This window comes from Poromitra crassiceps (genome assembly GCF_964638095.1).
Source record: "Poromitra crassiceps genome assembly, chromosome: 26".
In the NCBI taxonomy this organism is placed as follows: Eukaryota; Metazoa; Chordata; class Actinopteri; order Beryciformes; family Melamphaidae; genus Poromitra; species Poromitra crassiceps.
Window position 1 is genome coordinate 11784054 of NC_139640.1, and position 11804 is coordinate 11795857.

Here is an 11804-nt window from a genome sequence, read left to right on the forward strand (position 1 = left end):
ATTCCAATCATGGAAGTTGGAAACCCTCATTAGTGTTTTGCTTGCACCTGTGTTTACCCTGGCTTCTCGACACAAAATGGCCCCCGTGAGAAGGGTCTATTGGAGGAAGAGAATGTGTATAATCTATTTTACCGACCACTAAGTGGCGACAGTTCTCTCCCAAGACAGAGAGAAAGCCACAGCCAGCCACAGCCAGAGCCACAGCCAGCCAGCGCGCTGGAGAAAGCCAGTGTAATTTTCAAGGAAGTAGCTGGGCGAAAACTCTTTCGATTTCACACACACACACACACACACGCGCGCGCGCGCACACACACACACTCGAGTACCTTTGCGCATAAATAAGACCAGAATCGCAAAAGCTTCTTCAAAGCTCTCAGCCGAAACGAACGAGCCAGTCCACAGTCCAGACTGCCCGAAAGCGGCCGCGGAGCCTCCTCCCAGACGGAGGGAGGAGTTTGGAGACACACACACTCTCTCTCTCTCTCTCTCTCTCTCTCTCTCTAGTCCCGAGAGAGAGAGAGAGGAGAGAGAGAGAGAGAGAGAGAGAGGAGAGAGAGAGAGAGAGAGCACACAGAGTGGGAGACAGACACGCTGTGGGGGCAAAGAACGGACAGAGATCTCTTCCTCTCAGAGCCGCGGAGCAACGCGCGAACACACACACACACACACACACACACACACACACACACACACACACAATACAGTATACAGACTTGCCCAAGGGCACCCATAATCACAGGCAGGTGACTGTTCTGCCTGTTTGATTGAATTTCACAAAACTGCGATTATCTCAGCTTCCTGTCTCAGACGCTAAAACCATGCTGTACTCAACGGCTAATATCTACATAACTACTAACTCTGCAAACTAACTCTTTTAGACAGAGAAAGCACACATTCTATTAGTTCTTTTTAGATGATTGGTGTTCACGAAGTCTTAACAGAAAATAATCCTCGGCTCTTGTAAAATGAGCCAGAATCCTCAAAAAAAAACCTGGCACAACTTACCTACAGGATTGAAAAAACGGCTGGCACTCAATGTGTTAATGGTATTTTTTTTTTTTTTTTTTTTTTTTTTGTGTTTTAATGTTTAATTACCATATGTAAGGGTTCATGCACAGAGGGGATTGTCGGGAAAGAGATGGCTGTTTGAGGAAGCTCCCATTTATTAACATTTCAACAAAACAACATAACACAACACCACCTGTGTTGTGTTATGTTATGTTATGTTATGTTATGTTGTTAAAAGAGGGCAAGAGAGGAAATTAAAACAGAAGTGGATTTATAGTTAGAAAGAGTGCTAAAAAAGAGAGATTTTTTTTTTTTTTTGGAAAAAATCCATAGATAAGCCGCACCGTTATATAAGCCGCAGGGGCCAAAAAAGGCCAAAAAACGGCTTATAGTCCGGAATTTACGGTAGGCTACTAGCCTACTTTTTATGAAAGACTTGGATGCGCAACACCAAACTTTTCAGCAGCGAGCTCCTGAAATGGACCAAGTGATGCTCGTAAGAATAGTGCTGCTCTGTTTATTCTCAACAGAAAAACTCTGCGGCTCCGCCTACCTGCATCTCTCTCTCTCTTCCCCCCTCCCTCACGTGTCGGGGAGGGCGAGCTACGGCTGCATGTAAACGGGAATATTAGTGGATTATTCATTTAGTCAGAATATTGTCATTTTCCGAATATGGGCAAAAAGCGGAATATTGTGTGCATGTAAACGTAGTCACTGATTCTAAAGTCTGTTTTGCAGTCAAGTCTCACTTGATTTCATATTATTTATTAATTAACCTGATTGATATTCACTCCAACCGCTGGCGTACTACGCGCACACACACCACCCATATACAATAACACCCTTTCCCCCCGCTGCTAAAAAATATATATATATATCCTAGAGGAAACGCCCATTTCTTACCATCTGTCTCTCCCCTCCCAGCTGCGCTCCTACAACAGACACACCCTGGTGGTTGATCCATACGAGGACGGCTTAAACGACTTACTCCTGAAGAAGCAGAGGATGATCGATCTGGAGAAGAAGGTATGTATGATGTATGATGAGGGCAGAACCTCTTGAAACACAGAACCCATTTCAAAGCTACTTTCAACCAGCAGCCCACACCAAACCGCAATTGTGTAACTGCTATAGTTAACATGGACATTTTCGGTGTGTATCAGACACTCTGATGCTTCTGACCTATAAGCAGTTCTGCTGTAGTAGCATACATTGGAAGTTTAAATCTGTGTGTCACTAACTGTTAACAGCCAATGAAGAAGTCGGTAGACACACAATACACCCCAGAAAACAGACACAGAGAGCAGCTCCTCTCATTTCCTACTGGGCCAGCAGCAATTAAATAATTCAGACAAAACTCTGATTTGTCTTCTAATTAGAGTCCTCCCTTCAGTCTCCTAAATTCATTTGCACAACACACTTAGGCCCTGATGTTGTTTGTACAGTCGATTTGGCCGACCGCAAACTTCCATTTAATCAGTCTGCAATAACATGAGGAAAATCCATCAGATGCAACGTGTTAGAAGCCTCGGAAGACTCCAAAGAGTTCTGCTCCGACTAACAAACCAACACAATCCTGTTTTCTTTTTGAAGTTTGTATATCGTATTTTTATTGTTTCATTTCAGACATTGGTTGAGCAACACAATCCTTTGAGTTTTAACTTCCTCCTAGACATTGATCAATAGTGAATCACTGAAACAATTTGAGTTTAGTGTGTTTGTTTTACCAAGTTTTCTCTTCCCCTCTCTCCCATTCCCCCCCACCCCCAATTGTACTTGGCCAATCTTCCCTGCTGTCCCACCCGGCCATTGCTCCACTCCCCCTGCTGATCTGGGCAGAGCACACGCTTCCTCCGATACATGTGCAGTCGCCAGCTGCTTCTTTTCTTTTCGTTGCATTGTGGTAGCATGCAGTGACCAGTTCTCAACCTGCTCCTGTGTGTTTCCCAGATAACGGAGATGAATAACTATCTGACCGTACCTGCTTCATCTCCTGACTCCCCAACGATCACCAGAGCCAGACTGGCCTCAGGTAAACACACCCTTCCAAGCCACAGCTACATGCAAACTGTAGCTGGGTTTCCATCCAAATGTATCGCAACTTTTCATCGAATTTTCAGAAAGTCGGCAAAAGAAAATGCTAAATAATGCCTGTTTCCATCCACTGCTATTTTGCGAATTCTAGAGCTGTCAATCACCTGGTGTTTGAGGCTGTCTGAGCTGCTGATCAGCTGCTAGACCCCATATACAGCTCTATTAAACACATCTAACGTTATTCATTTAAACGTTTTTTGCGAAATTTGGAGGCTTTTGCTAATTAGGCAGCGTTTCCACTCCGTTTTTTTATGCGCAAATTGAAATTTCGCATAAAAACAGGTGGATGGAAACCCGACTTGTGACACCACCTTTTTACTGTGAGGCAGTAGCACATGACGCAATGGGATAGGTTTTACCATTTCACTGATGTCACCCACCCTACTGTATGTTCTAAGGCTCACAAGTCAGTGTGCAAAAAACCTAGGCCAACGCTACTCACTGAACACTGCTAATGTTAAAGCTGCAATGTCCCACTCTGATATTTCCCCCGTTGGCGTGTAAACCAGTGTGTGGTTTCATTTTAGATACTGATTTCAAACCTGCTCAGAAGCAGAAAGGGGACAGAATCAGCCCAGGTATGTCGTGAGTGTAGAGAAGACGTGGTTTGAGTTGTGGTAAAACCCAAATGACACAACCGCCACAGCAACACTCCTAACCGCATGCGTCATCGTCTTTGTTGCCTGCTAACATGTATCAACTATGCATGAGGTCATCTCATGACATGACTGACAGGTTTAGATGATGAGGTCATCTCATGACATGACTGACAGGGCTGACAGGTTTAGATGATGAGTTTCTGGGAAACTCAAGGTCAGATCACTTTGCCAGTAAAGGACTGTATGTATTTTTTCACCCCGAATCCAACGCCACCACCACTGACTCTCTACGACTTACACTTGTGGAGATACATCCACTCTGCCTGCAGGGCTACAGGAGAGAGACGGAGTACAGCGGGTGGTTGGGAGTTCCAAGTTACTGACCAAACACTCTATTTCAGTAATTGCTGTCAGAATATAGAGCCATTTAACACTTATTTGAACACAAAAACATCACTGAATGCAACTTGAAGATGGCAAAAGATAGCCTATTTGACTTTGGCAACATTGTGCATTTATTGAACTTGAAAAAACTTTCTTTGAACTTTTAATATATTTGAACAGGAGCAATAAATGTATAAAAAAAAAAGAAAAAAAAGTAAATGGACTAACTAAAATAAATTACATATATTTTTTATATCGCTTATCTTGTTTTCATAATTGTGGGAAGCCAAAAATTTGATTAATTGTACTGCTATTTGTCATTTAATTAGCCTGTAATTTGTAATTTACAGTTACAGAAGTAGTAGGCCTATTGTTTTTGGGGATGTTTTGGGAGTTAGGTGGTCCCCGAGTTTTTTTCATTGGTTTAAGTGGTCCTTGGTCTGAAAAAGTTTGAGAAACACTGGTTTAGATGATTCTTTGTTATTGTGAAGGAACAAACAGTCCTGTCCTTTTCAGATGATGGTGCAGGGCATTACTGCTGGTTGTGTTTTTGGAGTGTGTATAGTATAGTGTACCAGCATGTAGTGTGTATAGTATAGTGTGTATAGTATAGTGTGAATAGTATAGTGTACCAGCATGTAGTGTGTATAGTATAGTGTGTATAGTATAGTGTGTATAGTATAGTGTGCCAGCATGTATTCCATTGAAAATCATTGCGGCTTGCTTTGCATTCTGTCGTCGTGATGTGTGGTGGAATGTTTGAAAAGGCCTCGACGCCTACGGTTGTCTGGGTCGTACAGCAACGCTACATTTGTCGACGTGAATGTTCTGTGGTCATATCCCCCTTTCCCTATACCTTGTGTGGTCATAGTCCCCTTTCCCTATACCTCGTGTGTTCATGTTATACCTGGTGTGTTCCCTATACCTGGTGTGTTCCCTATTAGGGATGTTCATTTTGAAAAATTTCCATAATCGAAAATCGGGAAAATTAACGATCAATTATCGATTATCGATAGCGTAATAATAAATATTTTTTTATATTATATATATATTTTTTTTTTTACTCTGGTCTGGTAATAACGATGCACGTTCTCGGCCAGCTATAATGGCGATGCCGCTGTGTAGTAAGAATATCAGACACTAGTGCTGTGGCCAGGTAAACAAATGTAAGGCAATCGGCGTCTTCCAGCTTAGCTGACAGCACAAGAGTCAAATCAACAGGCCTGAGCCTCACTGAGGTCCGCAGACCGCTGGGTGCGTTTGCTTGTGTCCCCGGCGCAGGCCCGTGTGAATTCCCCATGTTTAAAACAGTTTTGTTGGCACAAAGGCCCGTGCCCAGCCAGAAAACTAGAGACTATGCTCCACCTCACGTTAGTCGGCTGTGCAATGGAGTGGGGCGAGGAGGAATGAATTCGACCCAAACCTAGTCCGCAAAAATAAAAATAAAATAATAATAATAATAATAATAATAATAATAATCGATCAAAATTCCACATGATCGATTCAATTCCTTAACGATCAATTATTGATTTTCGATAATTGAAGAACATCCCTATTCCCTATACCTCGTGTGTTCCCTACACCTCGTGTGTTCATGCACGCTGATGGAATGACTGTCTCCTTTTGAGTGGCTCTAATGAAAGCTAATCTCCTTGGCCTGTCCGCCTAGACCCCCAAGCCTACAGTATGAAGCCCCTGTCGGACAGCGTGCCCACCATCCAGGTGGACCTGGCTTCTCCTCAGTCTCCGGACTCGGTCAACCTGATGGATGAGTTCAGACGGGCCGGCCAGCCACGGCGGCGGGAGGAGGAGGAGCGGGGCTTGATGATGAAGCCTACCTCAGAGGGGAGGAAAGCCACCAAGCCGGCAGAGGCAGAGGGAGCCTCAGCCAAGGACCAGAGGCTGGTGAGGTGCCTGAGCGACCCGGGTCCCAGTGCCGACGAGGACGAGGACGAGCCCTTCCTGCCCTGAGATCGCCTCTCCACAGAGGGGTCGAGATGCACGCTCCTCCCTTCACCACAGGACGGTAACGTTAGAGAAGGGAGGGCTGCTCCACCATTCTAAATGATCTCTTTGGTTGCGAAACCAAACAAGCCAAAACTGATAATGCAGCATAAACAATCGGTGCTGTACGAACCAAAAAACAAAAAGCAAAAGGAGATTGCTGAAGAAGGAGGAAAAAATAGCTATCAGCTACTTATCATTGCTCTTTATTTCTGTAAAACAGGATTGGAAAATCAGTCACTGCTATCTGGGAGATCTTGGGTTTTGTGGTTGATAGTCCAAGACATCTGGGATATTAGAACTATGCATTACCAAAGGTTTGGACTGTTTTAGTGTCAGATGATGTCTTTCATGTTTAAAGATTTCATTCTTCTTGATTTCATGTTTCATGTATGTTAGTTTATATTTTTACAATCATGTCTCTTTCTTTAAAGCTACATTCTGTAAGATGTGCACACAGGCCTCTGTCTTAAATCTAATCAACAGGAGCAAATTCATTCAAACCAATTCTCAACTTTCAACACAGCACTTGATTTTTAGACATTCCTTTTAAGCCAATGTTTCCCTGAAGCTGTTCTAAGATTTAAAACCGATATTTATATTCAATCACTTGAAATTGCTGGATATCAAAATTTTACAGAATGTAGCTTACACAAAATAGTCTGCCTTATTTTATGTGAAACACAATTTTTTTCACTCCGTGCATTTGATCTCAAATGGAAATCTTTGTATTCATTTGAGCGGTACTAATGTGTTTGCCACCTGATAGCATTCAGTTGGTGTAGGGTTTTTCTTGGATGTATCCAGCATTCATTGGAAAAGCTGGATGTATTTAGTAACTGTGTGAAGGACCACTTTTCTTTATCACCTCACCCACAGAGACCTGCAGCTGCACGCTATCGCTGGGAGATGAGACGAGTGTGGACTTAAAATTCCTCACCATTCCAGAGTTTTCTGACCTCACCACTCGACCGTGTTCAACACAAATAGCGGAGTGCTCTGTATGCTTCTCATCTTCCACGTGACAGGCACTGATGCAACACAGATGTTTGGATGTCAGCGATCATGCTTGATTCCCAGCCATCTGAAGTTGCGTTAGATATAGAGAGCCAAAGTGAACCTCACTTCCTGCTTCAGCACTGTACCAGAGATTTTCATCCGCCATTTATTTTCCCATAGACATTTCGGAAAATGCTTATAAAAATAGTTTTACATGGTCAAGCCACTGAGCTATATTAAATAGGGTCAAACCAAACGGTTCAGCTATATTTAGAATTGGGAGAGACTATAGAACATTTCACTCGGACCAAAACTTAAAAAAAATGAAAAAAAGATTTTCTTTAAATCCGCAATTTTCTTTATGTTTTGGTACGAGTGAAATCTTATGTGGTCTCATGTTTCTAAATATGTCTGAACCGTTTGGTTTGAACAAGTAAAACTGTTTTTATAAGCATTTTACGAAATGTCCTTGGGAAAATAAATGGCGGATGAAAATCTCTGGTACAGTGCTGAAGCAGGAAGTGAGGTTCACTTTGGCTCTCTATTGTGTCCTGACACGTTTCTGTCACATCCTGTGTAGATGTTTCCTTGTTTTACCTCAATTTAGAATCCCCTTTCAAAAAAGACACTCAAATAGATGATCAGTTTCTGCCCTCAATACCTCATTAATAGACATCCTCTTGATTTGTGTTGATTCAGCGATTGTTAACTGTCGGCACACAGAATCTTGATCTGAAATGGATCTAAATGACCGTATGCTCATCATCTAAAATTCAGGCCCATTTTCATTCTCACTTTTTAGCCGTTTTAGTCATTTACGAGCAGCAGTTGAGCGCTCACTGTTGAATTCAGCCTTTTTAGTGACATGGCAAGCGAAGGGGACTTTGTACAGCAATCATCTATGCCTCTTAACCTTCTTCAAAGCCAAGATTATAGGCATGCCATGGCAATTCTATGCAGTATAGAGGTGTGAAATATGTATGTTGATTATAATACCCTATATTTATGGATACCCTTTAAAGCAAATCTTGTAATCTTGTAAAGATGAGAAACACTGAGGCTGAATCCAACACGGGCATTAAGATGAATGATCTTGTAATCACTTCGTTAGAGTTGTTGAACATCCGAGCAAGAGTCAAACGTTGTTAGCTGCACGCACAAAAAAAAATCGAAGAGTTTTGTTAATTGTGTAAGACTAAGAAATTATCTACTGTGCCGTATATGTACAGTATATGGTTGTACAGTGTGTATGATAGTCAGTGCAAATATTCGTCTTTTATACGCAGCCTCCGGGTGAAGTGGAATATGACATCGATCCAGATTATATCATTGATCTGATGATTTCTGGCTTCCTGTCCTTTGGATTGTCTCAAAGAAATGCTCTTCCATGTTGCATTTGATTCACTATACAACAGTGAAGTGCCGCGCAGCCAGTACACATTTGCAGCCAGTACACATTTGATTGTAAGTCTACATGTTATTTCTCTCACCCTAGTCGGCAGAATCTACTACAGCAAGTGTGTGTTGTTCATACTCTGTGCCGACCATTCGCTGAACCCGCTATGGCTTTGAATAAACACGGTACATCTCTCAGTGAGGATGGAGTTAGCCACTGTTGCAGTTTTCCTGCCGTTTTGTAGGCGTTCGTGACCCTTGACCTGATCCTCTTAAGGCAGGGATGTCAGAGATACGGCCGGCCCGCGGGCAGGTTTCATCCGGCCCGCGAGATGTTTTGGAATATATATATATATATATATATATATATATATATATATATATATATATATATATATATATATATATATATATATATATATTTTTTTTTTTTCAATTATTATTATTATGATTAAATTCGCACCCCATTATCATGAACTACGTGTGGCTAATAAGCAAGCTAAGAGTTCATTCATAAGTTAATTAACCTGCACTACAAGGAAGTATGTCAGTAGGTCATCAGGTGTAAACAAAGCCGCCATGATGCCACGCTGGAATTGAATCGCGCATTCGGCTACCTACCAAAAAACAAAGGAATCAACAAGATGCTGTCGAAAAAGAGAAAGGTTGACACGGAATGCAGGCAGTTTCAAGAGAAATGGAAAGAGCAGTATTTCTTTTGTGAAGTAAATGGGTAAATGAGTCGAATTGATTTTAGTAAAAAAAAAAATCCGGCCCCCATGAGGTCTCAGTTGAACAAATCCGGCCCTCTACCTAATATGAGTCTGACACCCCTGTCTTAAGGTATCGCCTTACATCCAGGAGGCTCGCATAGATACAGTCAATGTCTCGTCATAGACGCTGGGGTAGCTGGCTGGGGGCGTGGTCAGGGTGGGGCTAAATCCTCCCGTTCTCCCCATTCGGCATAGTTAGCATTTAGCTGCTAGCCCAGCCCAGGCAGACAGGATCGGGGTTTCAACCGCCGCAGTAAATGCACATCTGAACAGACGTCTATGTACCTGCTCTAGAATCCCCAATCCTGTAGTGTAGAGCCAGGTGAGTCAGCCCATTGAGATATGTTTTTTTTTTTTTTTTTTACCCCACTCGCACGCCAGCCGTACTAACATTTTGTGGGCGTTACTTCCCACACAGACCGACTGTATCTATTGCAGCTGAGGGGAAAGAGCAGAAGAACCTAACAGCCTGGTTAATCTTTCTCTGTCCAGGCTTGTTGTGGTTACAATGGCGACGGTAACTTGTCTGTATGCACTCATATACTGTCACTCATGTCTCGGCACACTCGTGTGGATCTTAGTGTACTTGCACGGGCTTCAAGTGTGTCTGGTCTCTTTTCTCCAGCCAAGTGAAGTGAGCTCCCTGACACATTTACTACTCCCCCTTTTTTTCTCTCAAAAGGAAGGATCATTCTGGGCTGAGAGATGGGAAGGTCAGCCATTGCCCCGGCTCGACCAAATTGAATTTACGTTCTGAAATGTCAAAATGTGAGACAGAGTGTGTTGGAGTGTTGGACCGTGCTGAAAATGTCAACAAGAACAAGGCCAAAGGAAGAAAGAAGTGTCGTTTTAAAAACCCAGGTTTTACTGGTTTTCTGGCCAAAACGACGTGTGGTACTCGCCCCCGCCCCCCCTTCCCATTCTCAAATCTTCCCGTTAACCTTTAAACGTGGGGCGTTAAATTTACAAGGCTCTAAAACGGGGTATAAAGTGCAGCTAGCTTAGCAGGCCTAGCCTCGAGAACTGTTTGTGTGCACCTGTAAATAGTTGCGTCATGCAGTGCTTCTATATTCCAGACGGATTATAATTTGGCTGCATCCATTTCAACAGTTTACGTTGACCCTTTAACACTACTTACTCTGCAGACGTTTCTGAGTAGGACTCAGGAAGGCCGCAGCAAATGCAATGCATTTGTAAACACACTCCCGGCTGAGAGTAAGTGTAACTATGAATGCAAAGCAGGGTGTAGAGCTGGCGTACTCAGCAGGTATGTCGCGTTAATCTGCCATCATATCGGATGGACCAATAACTTTAACGTTACTCAGAGATGTGATCAGATATACTGTAGGAGGGGGAGACAACATCCTGCTGTTGAAAATAAAAGCGAGATAGGTGTCCAAAATTAAATCCTGGAAAGGGAGAAATCACATCCCTGATTAATTTAAGGGTTTAATGACTGAAAAAAACACTATTTTCATACGTTTATTTTTCATACTAAATACATATTGTTGGGCAAACATTCTCCAACTTCCTTGAGGGAAATGTTTGGTGCAAAAAACCTTCAATTTTAAGCCATTAGCCTATTTCACATCCCACCCAAATCAGCCATGTTGTGTCTAAAAGGCAGAAAGTAAAATAAAAGAAGCAAATGCTGTTCCTCCGCTGCAGGGACAGCTGGTCCAGTCCTCCGCTGCAGGGACAGCTGGTCCAGTCGCAGCACAGCACTCCAATTAATGTCTTGCTTGCACCTGTGTTACTTCCTGCATTTTAGACACAAAACAGCTGATTTGGGTGGGATGTGAAATAGGCATATAAAGCCTCTATATAAGAACCTATTTTATTGTATTGATGTATAATGGTGTCATACACACACATCGTTTGGCCTTTGTGAAACGTTTGCTTGGATACTGTAATGCCCTACTCTAAGCAAAAGGTTTACATTTAAATCGCTTGGGTCTCACTTAAGTGAATGCTCACTTTATTTAATCTACAGTCTTCACGCTGGACGTCTCTTCACGCTGGACGTCTCTACAGCGGTGAATTGTTTCAAGTCATATGTGCTTTTGTCTTCTCGAAAAGTGTTTTTTGACTGAATTGCAACGTCAATGCTGTTGCCTCACGTCAGCTCTGTGCTTTTGGGTCCACATGCGCTTTATAATGCTTCATTTGTTCAACTGCTTTATTGAATACAAAGACCAGTTTTAATTATTTGTGTGCTTTACGGGGTGTTTTCTTCCCATGTGCTTTACAAGGGTTCATGTGCTTTGTAGTCTCTCAAGACAGTCTATCTCTTCCACAATCTAACAATGCTCTGTACTTCAGACCATTCACATTTGGACAGAGGAAGTTGTCATCTTCCAAAGAAAAAAACAATTCGACCAATCACGATACATGTTCACGAAAATAAAGACACATATCTCGTCCAATTTCCATTTCTGCTCAGCAGCGAGCTAGATAGCTAGGATGCGACTAGTTTGTTCTCCAGAGTCGGAGCTATTAAAGAAACCGCACAAGGGACACAGAAGTCAGGAAATGAGCAGATATCCTG

At 42.6% G+C, this 11804-nt stretch overlaps 1 protein-coding gene across 1 annotated transcript in view; it reads left to right on the forward strand.

Moving 5' to 3' along the window:
- slc9a1a (solute carrier family 9 member A1a) overlaps positions 1 to 7104 on the forward strand; it is a 61238-nt gene extending 54134 nt beyond the window's left edge. Inside the window, exons 10-12 of the mRNA XM_083661407.1 lie at positions 1933 to 2034; positions 2959 to 3040; positions 5755 to 7104. Coding sequence (XP_083517533.1) covers positions 1933 to 2034; positions 2959 to 3040; positions 5755 to 6056 — 486 coding nt within the window. The 3' untranslated portion in view covers positions 6057 to 7104. The remainder of the gene's footprint in view (positions 1 to 1932; positions 2035 to 2958; positions 3041 to 5754) is intronic.
- Positions 7105 to 11804: the final 4700 nt, after the last annotated feature.